Source organism: Rhinolophus hipposideros (genome assembly GCF_964194185.1).
Source record: "Rhinolophus hipposideros genome assembly, chromosome: 2".
NCBI classification, from domain to species: domain Eukaryota; kingdom Metazoa; phylum Chordata; class Mammalia; order Chiroptera; family Rhinolophidae; genus Rhinolophus; species Rhinolophus hipposideros.
In genome coordinates, this window is record NC_138048.1 from 104,989,241 (window position 1) to 105,007,358 (window position 18,118).

The following is an 18,118-nucleotide window of genomic DNA, read 5'->3' on the forward strand; positions in this document are numbered from 1 at the left end:
ACGGATCAGAAACAGATTCTGAAATGGAGGTGGACATGAAACTCTAATGAACCCCATTGGTTATAAGGTGTCCCAGGCTCTGATTTTTAAGCTTCTTGCTGAAGCCCATCTTTGTGCCCCCACACCCACGCCCAGCAATCTCAGTTTATTAAAAAAATTCTATGGTGTGTGTTTTAATTTTGAAATTGCATGAAAAACCTGTAAAACATTTTACAGAGCCCTTGGAAAGTAGTACCAAAGAGTTATAATATTTTGCCAAAGAGTATATGGATCTTATTAAAAATTAATCCACTTCTCTATTCAAATGGCTGTTTTCCTTTTCTCTCTCTCAATCAATGATCATGTGTTAGTAGAAAAATTTTCCCTTTTCTCAATTTAGTCCATTTGGAATTGGCTGTCCTATTCTTCGATTGCTTCTATGTTTAACAATAACAAAAATAATGAAATCAGAGCTTTCTCAAAACTTTTGCTCACTGTTAACATTTTTTTTAATGACCGTGAAATTATCAGAAAACATGTGTCGCTTAAAGGTGTTTCCTAAGAGGGGGAAATTACTTTGTCTAAGCTATTTGTTATTTCTGGCCACAAGGTCATTAACAGACGAATGCATGTGGCTTACATTGAAAAAATATACTACGACTCAAAGTTGTTTTCCTTTTTTCTTTTTTTTTTCTTTAGATTAAAAGCACAGTGTTCTAAAGACTGAGGACCAAGATCAACTAGGAATTTCATTGTAATAGTCAAACCTGGACTCACTCACACCATTCATTTTAAAATGCAATGGCAGGGATTTGGAACATTGCTGTATTTCTACGTGAGGGCAGACCATGAGTTGGCTTGCTTGCTTACAAGGGGGTAATCTATGGCTTGCCAGTACTTGATGGCTTTGTCCCTAGCCTGGGTTGTGACAGAGGGTCCCTGCAGGCTGAGAAGTAGGGAGAGCAGCCTGTCTCTGTCACGGAGGGAGGAAATGGACACCAACCACAAACATATTCCTCGGAAGAAAGCCCAGTCTCTACTCTCGGCCTCTGCTATGAGGGAAGGGAGGAAGCTAGCCAGGAGGAAGCGCTATGTTAAGACTCTAGGCTCAGGCAAAAAGTAAACAAACAAATCAAATGTGGAATCCATGGTTAGAGATGGAATAGCAGGTATTTGGTTAGTAACTCATTTCATACCCTCCAAAATTATAACATCGTTTCCCTTTCAACAAAAGCTCACAAATAGTAACCAACATTCCCTCTGATCACCTTTTGCAAATGTACAAAGTCTGGGGGACAAAATTAAAGTCAGGGCAAGTCAAGTGGCCTAGCACTTTACCAAAAAGGAAAACAATAAAACTCCTGCTGTCCTAGTCAACATTCCTTTAAAAATAAAAATGAAAAAAAAAAAAAAAGAGAGAGAGAGAGAGAGAGAAAGAAAAGAAAAGGAGAATGCCAAAGGGCCCCTTTATATCAAACATGCTTTTAGTTTCTATGGTCAGCACAGCACAAATCTGGGGACGAATAGCAGCAGATTGCAATCCAGCAAATGTGAGCTGAGGCTGCAGCTAAAGGCTAATTCTGTACACCTGGTTAAAAGAAATCCTTCCTTTGTCAAGCAGAACGGAAGAGGTGCAGAAACCAAAGGGCGCCCCCTGCCTTTAGGCGGTGGTACCTCAGCACAGAGCCTCCCATGTATGAAGAAGCCCTCCCTGAACGGCTCATCTCTGTGTTCTGCCTTCCTAATGGACTGACCGTCCCACGTCCCACCTTTACAGCATGCAATCTGCAACAAGACCCTAAGCTTGTCCTGGGGAAAGGGGCAGGGCCAGCATTACCTGTGTTTCTAGCATGCATTAACCGCGGAGAGTTTTGTAAGGCTTTATCAACATCATCTGAAGTCAAATGTGGAAGAGGAGCTACAAAACAAAACAAACAGCAACATCAAAATGAAAAAAAAGAGAGGATTACCTTCCTTAAAAGAGAGAGAGAGAGAGAGAGAGAGAGAGAGAGAGAGAGAGAGAGAGAGAGAGAGAGAGAAGAAGAAGAAAAAAGAAGAAAGACATCCCCCCACGCCCACCCTACTATTACATGGGCCACTTGGAAATCTCTCCATGGCCCTGCTACTTGTTAGCATGTTAAAACCTAAGTGGGGACCCGTATTTAATTCAAGGGGTAAGTGGTTGGGATGCCAGGCAAAGCATTTACACCAGGGAGTTTCCACCTCCCCATTGTCGCACTCTGTCTACTTTCTCCTTCTGACCATGCTTGACATTTGAAAAATGAAAGCATGCAGCAGACTTTGTGGATTCATGCCTCTCATCGCCAGTGTGCCATTCCCATTCTGTCAGGTTAAGCTACATCTCACGAGACCAAGTGAAGACGTCCCTCATTTCGTGTTCGAGTGGGATGTGAAGGGGACTTGGTTTAACTTTAGGGAAGATGAACCCATATTCCCCACCCAGGGGGAACCTTTCCATAGTGTTTCTATTTCATTTGGGGCAACATGAAGATGAAATAATGTGTGACCAGATAAAGCTTCCTTTCCCTTTGACGTGGCATCTCTGTGGAGGGGACACTGGAGGAGGTAGCTGAATGCTAAGGTGACTTTTTGGCTTCTTGCAAAAGCACTATTTCTCACCACGTGTTCACCTAAGTCGTCAACTTCTAGGTGTCGAGTTTGCTTAGATACTGAGTGGGAATTGGATTAGGGCAGAAAGATGCTGTCGGCAAACTGGACTGAACCCTCTGCTGCTTAGGTTTATAAGAACGGTCACGCCAGGGAGCTGTGTCCGGAGTGGGGACCATCTTACTCTCTCTGAGGTAGTGGAGATGCGAGAGAAGGATGTCAGCGTTGTAGCTTGGAGTGAGCCTCTGAAAGTCGTCTTTGGTCATCTTGCACAGCTCCTTCCCATCGATATTCTGGAACAGTAAGATGTCGACGTCTGGAAGGCCGTATTCTTTCACTGCCCACTCCAGCCACTGCCGGACGTGGTCTGTACTCCATAGCGTAGGATCTGAAAGGGGATGGAAACATATCCGATCAACTGCTGAAGACAAATTTCTGGAACAGAATCAGACCCCGGGTGGGACTTCCTGCCAGCCACAGCTTTCCAGAGCAGCACTCCGCTCTTCCAGAAACACAGCCTCAAACCAGGCTCAGTGTCAGGTCTGAGGCAAAGGGTTTGGGGGAAAGACAGAAACACCGAGTGACTCACACATGTACCATTGTCTTTAAAATGAATTGTTCCGGAAGTTTAGGATTCTTCACCCCACCAACCCCTCTGTTGCTCAGATACACGTAGCTTAAAGTTTCCTGTAGGGATCGGAGGGTATTCATTTCCCCCCCCATTTATTTTCACTTTAATGTGTTCACTTAAAAATGAATACAAATAAATGGAAACTCTCCTTAGAAAACTACTGGTAAAATCTGCATATGAAATTAAGAGTTAGCAACACATATCAGGAAGATGCCAATTACAGATTGCAAAGAAAGACAGAGTATTTACACAAAATACTGAAAAATACTGACCACAGAATTGGAGACAAAGTATAGATAAACCAAAATCCCTCCCACCTCCTATGAGCTAGTATTTCTAGGAGAGAGCTGTCAGTTACAGGCTTTTCCGGCAGAGAACTTGGTTTTACAACTCCCACCTGCAGGAGGAGGGCGGCTGGGTGACTCACGCTACAGCTGTGGCACACAAACGCCCACAGGATGCAGGCAATGTCATCACGCTCTGTTGCCATGTATGGGAAGGGACCCAGTAGAACCAGGAGGGCAGGGCCCTGGGGAGAAGGAGCAGGCGATCCCCAACGGATACACAAGCCAGGACCACCCCACACAAACAGCCTAGGGGGGAAGGGTGGGCATTTAGGGCAGACGGGTCTCCTCGCTCCCGTCCCTGAGACGCCTGGGCAGGGAGCAGGGGCCCAGAGGTGTAACCCTAGGGTCCCTCAACTTGCTGCAACCTCCTGAGGTTACTTCTCCTTTCTGTGTCTGTCTTACACATAAAAGCCCCTTCCCTCTACTAACTACCATACTGTTGTCTGTGTCTGTGAGTTTGTTTTCTTTATGTGTTTGCTGCTTTCTGTTTTATATCGCATGTATGAGTGAAATCATATGGTTCTTGTTTCATATCTTTTTCAGTAGAAGGAAATTATTTCAAACCCAACTCTATATACAGTTTTGTGTTCTTAAAGTTAACATCAATGGTCTCTGATTTGCTTTGGACATTCAGCACTGTGTTTTCAAGATGTACGCAAGTCAATCCACGTAGGTACATTCAACCATCGAAGCAGCTCTCGGGCAGCCCAGATGAATATACCCAACCTCTCATCAATGGACATCCTGTGTCCATTTCACGGAATGTGCACATGTCACAGAATTTGCATCGGTCCACGGCCTGGGCTCCACGCTGGGCCCCCGGGGAGATGGAGAAGCTACCGCTGCCACAGGGATCCTGACTTAATTCTGCTGGAAAGCGGCCTGAGCGGATCAGGCTGTGCAAAGCTCGCCAGGTAATTCTAAAGTGCAGCCAAGGTTCAGACCCTCCACCCTGGGCCTCAGGGCTCAGCGTGACCCTGGGCCCAGCGGCATCGACAGGACCTGGGAACTCATGAGAGACATGCCACCCCACACCTGCAGTATCGAAGGCTGTACACCCACAAGCTTCTCAGACGACCTGCATGCACACAAAGCTCGGGGACATGCTGGCTGGCCTGGGGTACCGCCCTAGATGTGGCATTGCTGGGACACTGGGCATGTGCGTTGTCAATTTCACCAGTAACACTGGATTTCAACCACATTATCATCCTCATACCCTCAACCAGCAGTCAGTGCGCAGAATCTGGAAACTAAGGAGGACTCTGGCTGTTGCAAACACAAGAACATCTACGAAAACTCAAACAGCAGTGTTGGCAGAAAGGTGTGCCTGCTCCTCTCTGATCCAAACACATGGAAACATTTTGTGAGTCTGGGAAAACTGAATGCATACGAGAAAGGTTAACTTTCTCCAACTCACTGAAGTTCAGATGGCTCTCGGCCATTGGGTCAGGATTCTCCTCTCAGGGATAAAATGTTCAAAGCTCCAGGCTGTTTTCATAGGTCTTTTTTTCTACTTTTTCTCAGGGCATGTTGTGATTCCTCATGATACAGAAATGCATCGTATTGTGGTCTTAGGACCCTCAGTTCAAATCCGCCTCACCCTGGGCTGTGAGCAGAGAACACTGCTCTGACAACCCCTCCTTTTCAGGCCTCCCCAGAGCACCTCCCAGAAACTCCGCCACTAGACATGAGCCACACTTGGCTTGTTTTTATTTTTCTTTGTTTAGTTTTGCCTTTAACAACACGGAAGGGCTATTTTCTGGTGTAACTACTGCCTAGAAATCAGTTCATTCTGGCAATGCATTTTCTTCTCTTAATGGTGGGACCAGATAGTCTACAGATGACACATAAGCAAGTTCCTGAAAATCACTGGGTTCCTGTTAACATGGTGAATTGACATCTGAGGAAGACAGCAAACAAAGGAAGGCCAATCTCTATCGTCCCTTAGTGTGCCTGTTAATATCTTTCCCTTGCAAAGCCTTGGGTTGTCATGGCTCATTCAATTTTCCTTTAAGGGAATTATGCTCAGGACCCCAGAGACCACTTCCTCGACCTGTATTGTTCTCATGTCTACAATTCCCGCTTTGGTGAAACGGCCATTCTCCTGGATGTTGAAGTGAGTATAAATCAATACCACTTTTCCAGGGAACAATCGGCAATACATCTCAAATGTCTTTTAAAAAAAGTATGTGCATCTTCTCTGAACTAAAATTTCCCCTTCTAGAAATTTATCCTAAGGAAATACGAGAGGAGGCACTCAATGATTTATTTTCAAGGTTGTTCTTTGTAGTGTTGTTTATAATAGCAATACACTGGAAACACCCTAAATGTCTAACAAAAAGAGAACCAGTTAAGTTGTGGTACATTTAAGAATGTTCCTGTGGTATTTAGAAATTAGAACTAATGCTGCTGAATACATATACATAGATATGAAAAAATATTCAAAGTAGATTAAATTGAAAAGTGTGAAAACACTATTGCAGTATTAGTTATATTCTACAAAGAAATATAAATATATCCATGAAAGAATTTTGGAAGGATATGCAACGAAATAGCAACTATCATTTCTGAGGAAAAGGCGATGGAAATTTCTTTTTCTTTTTCACTAAACTGTATCTTCTCTCTCTTTTTTATGGACAATAAACATAATACCTGGGTTAAACTTATTTGTAAACAATTTTATTCTCCTCTATGTTTCAACAGTCAAAGGAAGGTCTTACAAAGCATTTTATAAAAGTGTTAAAGTGTTTAAATTTCATTCTAGGGTATACAATTTTAATCTCACTTTCTTAGTTTGTTAATGGGAGTTGCTTTGTTTGAAAAGAATAAAATTACACTAAGTCAGGTTTCTCTTGTATCCTTTCGGGATTTGATCTCCATACCTCTGCCCTGTAAGTTTATAAGCAAAGAATATTAAAAGTGACGTAAGGCCACTTGATAGAGTGAATGAGGACACGCCTTTCCCACCTGTGCACGGGGCAGCGTTGCTCTGGACGCCCTCTCCAGGTATTGTAATGAGAACAGCTTGCAGGGAACAAGTCAAACTCCTCAGCAAGGAGCACACGGCCCCAAGCTTGCTGGGCACCGCTGCCTTCCTAGGTGTCATTCCCAACCATGCCCACACTGCTTCATCCTACAGCCACACACACCCAGCTGCCATCTCCTGAATGACAGCCCAGGCCAGGGCCCACACACCAGCCACTGCTGAGAGGACCAGCCCTTCTTGTACCTTCACCTACACTGACCGCCTCCTTGGGGCATCTGTCCTCAGTGGTCTGGAGTTGTAAGCACTTAGAATGAATCTCTGGGCAGGGAAGTGATAACAAGACTGGAGGCCCAGGTCCTGCCTCAACGACAATGAGCTCCACCCCAGCTACCTGGGCCAGGCAGGGAGGCAGCTATAGAAAGTCTTTTAGCGTTCAGGTCCGCGTGTTGGGTCCCAGCTCACCCTTCAACCCCACAGAGAGCCCAACAGAGTCTCTGGGTCACCTCCATGACTCCTGCTCTGTAGCAAAGTTTTCTTGCTTCTGTTCCACCTTGCCAACACAGATGGGAGCTCACAAGGTCCCCCAAGATTCCACATGCCTCGCCTTGGCCCCTGGCCCACAGCTATGCACGTGAAGGAGAAAGGGGAAGGAGAGAAGGGTGAGCCCCAGTCGAAGTGTCACCTTTGCCTCCCTCCATTCAGGTGTGGCAACCACACCTTCTGTGTCCGGGCAGTGGTGCTAACTGGAACCTGTCACCTAACCTTGCCACTGAGCCTGGTTTTCCTCAATGCAGAGCATGCAAAGGACCTAAGGAATGACTCCAATAGGATAAGGACTAAAATTAATTTAACTCAAGTAAGAGTTACTGAGTATTTAGTGCATGGACAGGTACTGCAGAGATTCAGAGGAGGCCACGACAAAGAGACATGCTGAGAATCCACAGAGCGTGACAGCTATGAACACAGCCCACACCTCAGCGTTAAATCTCTGTTACCCAAGCGGGACATGGAAGGACAGAGAAGCAGCAACTAAACATTCCAAACAGGAAAAAGGAGGAAAGGTTTCACCAGAGGGGTCTGGTTAGAGGCTGCATTAATGAATAGGATTTTGATGGAAGCGGGGTGCAGAAGCCAAGAAGCCCTTCAGTTTGGTGAGCAGCCTGAGCCCCGCTTCATACCCACAGAGGCATGAAGTATCTTATGTGTTGAGGGAGCGGTGAGAAATTCACTGTGGCTGGAATACGGGGGTTTAAGTGAGCTCACAGCCACAGACACATGGGGATGCAGATAAAAGTTGGGGTCAGATCAAGGGGAGCCTGGAATGCCTTGCTAAGAAGGCTGGACTTTATGATCTAGGAATTGAAGAGTCATTCAAAATGTCTGAGGAATCAAAGAATGTTTTCAATTACATCAAGCACTGCAAACTTGGTGATAAAATAAAAGGCTTTACTGGAAGCCAGAATCCCCATATTGGGGTCTGATTCAACCATTTACTAGATGTGAATGTTAACCTCTCTGGAATTCATTTGCTTTTTCAGAGGGTAATTAAGTGAAATGTTAGGGGAATAGAAAAGTAAATGAGATAATGTATGTGAAAGCACTTTTCCAATATAGCATATTGCAGAGAAATAACGCATCCACATACTGGATTCTGCATTGCATATTCAGCTAAAAAGAAATAAACAATCTATTATCGCAGGGGCAGCCTCTTCCTTTAAACCCAAGAGTATGACTTGTCACTTTATTTTAAGAAGCTTTTGGAGGTGTTTCTGTCAGATGAATCATGAACCACTGAAGGTAAGTTGTTTTGTTTTCAGACCTCCAGTCCAGTTGTTTTGAAAACATCTGTGTCATTCCACATTTCACGGACATGGAAATGGCAAATCCCCACGGTACAGGGTAAAAGGGAAAAAGAAGCCATCTCTCTCTCTGAAGCCCCTTGTTTGTATCTTAGATTACAGGGTTAATAGCCCAAAGTTTTACGAATGCTATTTCAGTAAATTGGAATGTAAAAACTGAATAAAAGCAAAGCACTGTTTAATGTACTGTGGGGGTTGCAAGGTGGGGGGAAGAGGGGTGATTTTTTTCACATTTCCCTGGAACTGTATTCTGACCTAGTAGAGTTCCACTGCAGCCAGAGAAATATTAAAGTAGACATTTAAGCTAGCTGAAGGCCACTGCATCGGTGAAGACATGCTGTACTACTCCTGCATGAAAGAGAATGTCCCACACAGGCAAACATCCTTTTTCAGAGTCCCCACTAGAAGAATGAATTAACAGTAAGACTAAACCAGGGCCAAACTGGTGATAATATAAGCCCTGAGTGTCATTTTTCTTGAACAATATCAATGTAAAACACTGGCTTCCAGATAGAAAAATCAATCTTGGCAATGAAAACATTCCCCCTCTCCTCCAAAAAACAAAACACAACAATATAGCTCTAAGCCATAGCACAATCCTATGAGGTCTTGGCAAGTGTGGTCCTGGGCAAGTCTGCCGATCGGCTTTCAGAGACACTCAGAAGCCGGTAAAAAGAAGATTTAACATTTTGCGTCCTTGTAGGGACAGACTTTACATTTATGAAGCAGGCCCAGCAGAGAGAGCTGGCTTGAATTTGAGCTTCACTCCACCAGAAACTGAAGTTTAATCAATAGGCTACACTCAAGGCTGTTTCTGAACCTCTTAATTTCCAAACTTATGAACGTTGTTATCGTTCCGGTAATTACTCATTTCTAATTTTATTGCATTTTGGCCAGTGAATGAGGTCTCTATAACACTGATTTTATTTTATACTGGTTGTTTCTATTTTTTTGGTGTACTCTTGCGTGGTCAATTTTTGCAAATGCATCCTGAGTGCTAATAAAAATGTATCATCTCTAATTGTTGGGCACAGGTTTCTATAAATAACTGTTGGATCAAAACTGGCAATGTATATATATAATTTTTATGCCATTGGCCCATCAATTACAGAAAGACAAATTGAAATCTCTCACTAAAGTGCATTTGTCTATTTTTCCTTATAGTTCTTTCTGTTTTTTGAGGCTATGTTATTAGGTTTATACAAGTTTATCATTGTTTTTCATGAATGTAACCTTTTTTCATTATGTAATAACCCTCAATGATCTCCAGTAATGCTTCCTGCTTTCTATTTCCACTTTTGTCTGCTTTATTTTCATTAGAATTTGATTGTATATCTTATTCTATCTGCTTGCTGTCATTCTGTCTTTGTGTTAGATGTTTTTATAAACAGTACATAACTGACTTTGAAGTATTTTTTTAAAAATCGAGAAGGTAAAGGGGATCAAATATACAGTGATGGAAAGAGAACTGACTCTGGGTAGTGAACACACAATATGATACATAGCTGATGTAATACAGAATTGTACACCTGAAATCCACATAACTTTACTAACGTTGTCACCCCAAAAAATTTTAATTAAAAAAAAAATAAATCTATTACTCTCAGTCCTTAATGGCAAGTTTGGTCTACTTACATTTATAGTTACTGATCTATCTGATTCTACCACCTTATTTTGTACTTTCTATGTACCTTGCTTTGTCTGTTCTTTATTTTTCCTTTCCAAATGTCTTCTTGGATCAATCTATTTTTCTTCATTCCTTTTTTTTTCTTTCTCTACTGGTTTGGTTGTTTAAAATTCTAGTTCTATTTCTTTATTTGTTAATCTTTAAACAAAATCTACATGTAATCATTGAATAGATCCTTTCCCCAAAGAATGCAAGGAATTTAGAAACCTTGAACTCCAGTTGTCCAGCCTTAATTTTACATGACTGTGTTGTCCAATGTATTTATCCCACCTTATTATTGTACTCTCTATTTAGGAGGCTGTGTTTGTCATTTTATAGTCATTTTTCTTTAACCTACCCTCATATTAACAAATTTCATTGCTCCCATTTCTTTCTTATATCTCACTCCTTTCCTCTAGGATCCATTTTCATTCTTTGTTTATTAAATCTTTTGTTATTTCCTGAACTGAAAGTAAGTTAGCAACAAACTCTCTCACCCTGTGTTTGAAAGAATCTTTATTTCCCCCTCAAATTACCGAATAGATTAGAATGCCCTCTTAATAAACTTGTTTCCTTAGTATCACTCTGAAGTTTATTTTATTCATCTAAAGGCATTATTCTAAATAACCCATTGTAGTAGTGTTTTCATGACAGTACTAAATGGCCCTGTGGCAGGAAAAAAAAAAAAAAAAAAAGTTAAGAGACCAGAGGAAAGCTAGAATTTTGTCAGTGTCTCCCAGGTCACTGGAGATTTTCTTCTACTGCCCTCTCTGTTCTATTTTGTTGTTGAGAAATTTGTTGTCCTTACAGCGGCCATTATTTGCAGATAGTCTGTCTTTTTTCTGTGGAGGCTTTAAAGTACTTCTTTGGGGTTCTGCGGTCTCATCAGAATGTGATCAGTGTGGACTGATTTTTATTTACCCTTCCTTTACTGGTGCTTTCTGAATTGTTGTTTTTATTTATCCTTCTCTTACTGGCGCTTTCTGTATTTGGAAATTGGCCTGTTCATCAATTTTGGAAAAGTCAGCTTTTATCTCTCCCAATATTTCATCCCTTCCATTCTCTTTATTTCCTCTTTTCTGGAACTTCTATTGATTTTAGATAGGACATGACCATGAGTCCTGCCCAACTCCTGGCCTCTTCTCGTATTTTCCATCTCTTTGTCACTGTCTGCCCTCGGAGAACAATCTCGTCTACTTTCTTTCTCAAATCAATTGTTTAACCCATCAACTGCATTTCTGATACTTTTGGAACACATTTTAGTGTTTCTAGGAGTTCTATTTCTTCTTCAAAATTGACTGTTCTTTTCCATACTGTCTTGTTTCTTATTTTGGTTCCTTCTTTTTGTATTTATCATTTTGAATCTATTTATTTTATAGTCCCTATCCCATAATTCAATTACCTAATTTTCTTGAGGGTTTAATCATGTTGTCTTGTTTTTTGTTTGTTTGTTTATGTTTTTTGTTTGTGTTTTGCTGTATGTTAGTCTGGGTAGATTGTTTCTTCCCATCTTACGTAATTTGGGCTCGCAGCGTCAGCTTGAGGGGGTCTTTATCTGCAGGAATTCCGTAAAGCTTGAATTAAAGACATGTCTCTCCAGGAAGATTTTTGTATTACTTCTGCCCATTATCCAAGGTTATCACATGCCACGACCACTTTTCAAGTTAATTTATCAGCCTGGGGGTTGCTGGAACACACAGTTGGATACATGTGTGCATGGGATTTGGGTGACAGAGACTCAGGTCCAACTCCCTGCTTTGTGCAAGCCCAAGACCTCTTCTCCTGCCCCTAATTGACTTTTAAAACCCAAATCTCTATGTTATAGACACTGGTATCCCCCACCCCATGCATGCCACTGAATATGACCAGGTGCCAACATGAGGATGGGCTGCCCTGTTCTCAGTTTCCTCCTTGTTTTTAGTATCTAAGGAATTCACTGGCGTTGTTCCCAGTATGGTTGTGCATTAAAAGGATGTTAGATTCTATGCAGGGTTTCCAGGTGCTCTGCAAGAGGTATGTCTTTAGTTACTTTGAAGTTCAATACTTTACTAGAACCAAGGGCTTTCTCTGCATATATATTGGCTATTTACTTTAAAACTGTTTCATTTTTAATGCCGCCATCAACCTAGGTCATGCTATGCTCTACTTCATTTATTTATTAATTAATCAATTGTCATGAAATTAATTGTACATGTGAATTGTGCAATATCCTACAAAAGAGTCAAAAACTGTAAGAAAGTGTGCCCATTCTCAACTGACTTGAGACAATTCCATTATGTATTTTATTTACAAAATACACAACTAAATTATAGTTGTTGGGCTCCAAACGTATCTTTGACATTCTGACATACCAAAATATTTCACACTGGAGGTAGCCATTCTCAACTTTTCTTGAGTGGATCATATAGATTTGGATTTTGTTTTTCTTCATTTTCCCCACTCCCCAGCCCTTTTTGCCTCCCTTAATTTTTCCAAGACAACACTCATCATGTTTTAGGAGTGGAATAGCTTGTTTCACTTAAAAGTTTCTCCTTGCTTGAATTTTCTTTCTCTCCCCACTTTAAATGTTGATGACACTAGAGTTTTGTCTCTGGTCTTCCTTTCTTCTCACTCCACAGATATCCCTGGACATTCTATCTACTTCCATATTCTAACTACAGGATGCTGTGTTAGTTTCCGAGGTTTGCCATAACAGCGTACCACAAACTAAGTGGCTTAAAGCAACAGAAATCTATCATCTCATAGTTCTGGGGGCTAGAGATCTGCAATCAAGGGGTGAGCAGAGCCACACTCCGGCTGGGACTCTGGGTAGAATTCGTCCTTGCCTCTTCTAGCTTTTGGTGGCTGCCCGCCATTGGTGTTCCTTGGCTTGCAGCTGTAGCAGTCCAATTTCTGCCTCCATCTTTACGTAGCCTGCTTCCTATGTGTCTTCACCTCATCTTCCTTGTATGCGTATGTGTGTCTGTGTCCGAATCTTCCCTTTTTATAAGGACACCAGTCATTTCATTAGACCCATCCTCGTGACCTCACCTTGACTTGATCAAATCTGAAAATACTCTATTCCCAAATCAGGTCACATTCTAAGGCACTCGGAGTTAGGACTTTAACATGTCTTTTTGTTGGGGCACAATTCAACTCATAACACATGCTTATGTCTGCCAATCTACCTCTTGAATCTAAGGCTCTCTCCATTAATGCCTGACCCAAATATGAAAGAAAGCTGCATCTGTTTGAGGTATTACTGTATTCCAGGCACGGTTTATGCACTTCACACATATTGTCTTGTTGAATCCATATAGCATCGTATAAAGTAGGCATTACTATCATCTTTCTTTTGGTGGCAAGAAAACAAAGGAACAGTAAAATTAAGTGACTTCCCAGTTCCCAGAGCTGGGAAGAAAATGGCTGTGTTTAGAACTCAAGTGCGATGATCCCAATAAAAGACTCTTAACCCTAAGCCCTACATGGGGCCCCTGGACTGCCTCATGGGTCTCACAGGTATCTTAAACACAGAATGAACCAGGCCAAAATAATCTATCTTAAAAAAATTTTTCTACATTCATTAATACCCACCCAGCCAGTCATGTTCAATTTAAGCTATGTTCAATTCCATTCTTCTCTGTGGTTTTCAAGAAAAACAGACAAATCATTACCATCATAGAAATGTAAAGATTAAGTGCTGAGCAACACAGTAGACTATTTTGAGTATCTCCTCCAGTCCTTCCTTCTTCAGTCTCCTTTGAAAAGGCCATTTCAGAAGTGGCTGCAACAATTTAACAGATTTATTCTATCATCTCATTCCCTTGTGGTCTTCCCTGGGTATTTTTGATAGTGTGGTACAGAAATAAGAACTTAGACTCTGGCGTTAGCACTGGGTAAGAATCCTGGCTCTCCAAATTATTGGTTGGGACATCTTGGGCAACTATCTTAGCTTCCCTAGTTTTAGTTTATTAACTGTAATGTGAATAAAAAGGATCTACACCATAAGGTGGTTGTGGGATTTAAATGAGAAAAGATGTTTTTTTACAGAGTGCATGGCCAAGGGCGTGACAACAGTGTGCACTCAGTAGATGGTAGCTGTCACCATTTGTTTTTAGGATTTTGGTCACACATATCACTAAATGGAAGTTTCCTCAATCCCTAGCCAGCTCATACTTTTAAAATATAGTTAACTTTGACTTCAGGATTTAAATTTTAGTTGGTTTGGCTGTTCAGTTACTTGACTTAGCTTAGAAGGAACTTAAGCAGAAGCTTACAAAAACACAGAATGTAGACATAGTGGAAGAGATTCTTGGGTGTATTTAGTGTCATGACACAGTAAAATGAAGAAACGTATACTTTTGCCATCAAATTCTTTAAGTATTGTTGACTGGACAAATAATTCTCCAGGTAGTCCACCAAAAGAGTGGTTTATTTGGGAAAATAAAAAGAAACAAAGCCACCAAGGAGTATGAGAATGCACAATTGCCAGCCAGTGTTCCAACTGGCTGCCCACATGTAAAAAAATCCCAATTCCAAGGTGGCTTCCCTATTTACTAGCATCCCTCCCCTGGAAGTTACCACAAAGTTTGACAGGAAGTCAGGATTAGAGAGTTAACAGGGGCCCAGATCCACCATAGTCTTCCCAGCTCTATGGTTAAGCATCTTAAGATGCCAGTTCACTTTTGGCAGTATAAATGAGCACAGGCCTGGGAATTGGTTCTGTTCTTACCCATCTATGCATGTGTCCCTGGAAAAGTAGTTTTACCTCTCTAGAGTTAGATTTTCTCATGTTTAAAAGAAGAGGTTTGTGAGGGTTTTCAGTCAAGATGGTGGAGTTGGTAAACACTGTGCTTACCTCCTCATAACCACATCAAAATCACAACTAAACTACACAACCATCACTGAGAATCGCCTGAAGTCTAGCTGAACAGAAGTCCTACAACTAAGGATATAAGCCACCTTGAGACTTGTAAGAGGGGGTAGAGATAAGGAATGGATTGTTCCCATACTCACGTGCAACCATTAAAAATCAGAAGGGATATCTTGGCTGTGGAGGTCACCTCCAGAGGAGCAAGGGGTCCCAGCCACACACCAGGCTCCCCATCCCAGGGTTCAAGTGCTGGGGAGAGAATTCCCCATAACTTGTCTGTGAAAACTGGTGGAGTGAGATTATGGCTGCTGCAGCCCCAGGCAATCCTCTTAAATGGTCTGCACACAGACCTACTCTCTGATGGACTCACTCTCTCTGAGCTCCAATTCTTGGGCAACAGCTCAAAAGGTGCCAGGGACACATGGGGAGAATTGAATTATCTGGCTTCCCTTTCTCTCTCTCTCTCTCTCTCTCTCTCCACACACACACACACACACACACACACACACACACACACACACACGCAGTAAGTGCTCAATGAATGAACATGATCACCCTGAATCTTACAACCCCAACTCCTGTGGTTCTGCGATTCCCACTAAATCTGGATTACCATTAACTCAGTAAAGACCCATCTACTGATTTCTTCACATATGCCATGAGCTTGCTGCTTTGCCCAGTGATTAGGAATGCAAAAGATATAATCACCAATTCATGAAGCTTACAATCTAAGAGAACAGACAGGCTTATAAGTAACTAACAAGATTAAAACATGGTATGTTGGCCACCCGGCCAGAGCATGCATTCTTCGATTACTTGTCATTCATCAGCTTTCAAAGCCCATATTTAGGAAGGGTTACGTGAAAGTGATGTGAACCCTCTGGCAGTGTGAGAAAGAATTCTGACTTTACAATAACCAGACCAGCAAAGATTTACCCGGGGCATATGCTGCCTGTTTGTATTGAGTGGTTCCCTAATGTAATTCACTGTTCAGGAGGATGTCACAAGAAACAGGCTGGTGAAATGTGGTGCTGCAACTGTGGCAGGAAGATGGTCACATCTACAGCCTCAAGGGCCCCGAGCATAAAGTCCAGAGATCCTGCTTTTAGGATTCTGCACTGAGAAAAACACTGCCTTCCCTGTGAAATGTCTTTTTGAAAACAGGGATTGTTTCCCCAAATGACTCTTTTTACTTTGGCTGCCAGGAAACTCCGAGCCATCCTGGAAGCCAAGCTACAGCATCTTGCATCTTGGCCAAGCTTGTGGTCAAAATGGTTGTGTTCTTCCTTCATGTGATCTCGGTTTTCCATTAATATTTTTAATTGCTTTCGTGCTGACCCCTAATTTCTATTTGAACTGTAGTTCCATTCACATGTTTATCCGTAGTTTAGTTCACAAGGCATCTCAAATCCTCCACGGAATAGTATATCCATATTTAAGTAAGCACATAGATGCATTATAGAATATGAAACAAAATAAAACATGTTAATAAAAGAATTGATAAGATGTAAGAGAAGCAATTAGGTTATCAAAAGATCAAAGATGGCTTCCAAGACAGGGTGGATTTCAAAGATGAAATGAGAAGGATTTGACAGCAGAGAAAGGAGGAAGGGCATTGCATTCGAGAGAACAGCATGGATGAAGACACTGGGTTGTGACAATGAAGCACACAATTAGAGCAATGTGACTGGAGAGCATGGTATGGCAGAGGAAAATGCCCGAGGCCACAAATGGATTAGGAATCAGATCATGAGTGGTACAAAGAAACCTTTTCTTGACGAGTCACATTTATAATCATCTTGTCTCTCAGATATTTTGAAACACCTGTCTGAATCACTCATTGGAACTCTTAATTATACACTCTTCTGTCATGGACAACTTACTTCATGTGGATGGGTCTTATCTACTTCTGACAGGCTTTGGTCATTTCCTCCGTGACTGGTATGAGTAACAAATACTCAATGAGTACTTCTTGAATTGAGTAGAAGTTACTCAGCATGGAGGGCCTGAGGAAGGCAGAGTACAAGAAGCTTCAGCCAGGTGTATTTGGGGGCCAAGAAGAGAGGGTTTGAAGTCACATGAAAGCTTTTTTTCATGGTGACTGGCACACAGTAAGTGTACCATGAGTGAATGAATGAATGAATAAATAAAGTGAACCACTGAAGAGATGAAAGTGGCGACTCTTTATCACTGAGACTTCTGATTACTACAAGTGTTTGTGTTCAAGGTGAATATTTAGAAAATAAAAATAGAAATGTTTAAAAAGCCTCAGGCTTTAGCACCCATTTTAGGGAATAAAAAGAGTGAAAAAAAAATGTTTCAAAATAATGTAAGCTGCTAAAACCAGAGGTCCTGTTGCATTTTGGTCAGCATTTTGCAACTTTTAAGAAAAGTGGATGAAGACTGTGCCTTCCTCTTTGTTCGCCCTCTTGGTTAGCAAATTGGTGAGTATATTGCCAAGTCCTAAGAGTAACAGTCACTGCCAGGGGCACACCTGGCCATGGAGGGACAGCGTCCCTGATGGCAGATGCTTCGTGAGATGTGATACTTACATTCTTTAGTGCATATTAGTTCCACTGTGCAACGGGGACCCCTTGTTTCTAAACACTGATCTGTGCTTGCAGCCTTGGTGAGGCACAATTGGAAACATCTGGAAGTCAGATTCCAATGCTGTACTCACGCTGTCTTGGCTGTTGATGAGAACCTAGTAAAATGCATACGGGCCTGGTATTGGGCTTCGTATGATTTGTCCGAATCGAGCTCAGCACTGACAACAATGAACAGAGCTGAGGGGGCTTCTTCAGCTTTCATACTGTACTTTGTCTCTTTGATGGTCCTGGATTTTCTTATGAATGCCTTGACACACGGCCTTTACCAAATTTATTGGGGCACCCAAAGACAGGCCCCAAAAATACATCTTAAGGGAGAAGCTGTAGGAAGACAAAGTTCCTTCCTTCCAAATGGGTTGTGCTTTATTTTTTTAAAAAATGATTTGGAATGTCAATGTGAAACTGTTATTTTCTGTTCTTCGTTTTTGCCATTCCCTCTTCTAAAAGTGACAGAGCACGCCTTTATTAAAAACAATTATCCAATATGTGGTGATGGAAAGAGAACTGACTCTGGGTGGTGAACACACAATGTGATCTATAGACGATGTAATACAGAATTGT

The 18,118-nt window shown here is 41.8% G+C and overlaps 1 protein-coding gene across 5 annotated transcripts in view; it reads right to left on the reverse strand.

Moving 5' to 3' along the window:
* The window catches only part of ERG (ETS transcription factor ERG), a gene marked incomplete at its 5' end in the record, with an annotated part of 256,726 nt that overhangs the window by 19,138 nt on the left and 219,470 nt on the right, over positions 1-18,118 (reverse strand). For all 5 annotated transcript variants that reach the window (XM_081029840.1, XM_081029842.1, XM_081029841.1 and 2 more), the window contains 2 exons: positions 1,817-1,897; positions 2,792-2,995. In XM_081029840.1, coding sequence (XP_080885966.1) covers positions 1,817-1,897; positions 2,792-2,995 — 285 coding nt within the window. The remainder of the gene's footprint in view (positions 1-1,816; positions 1,898-2,791; positions 2,996-18,118) is intronic.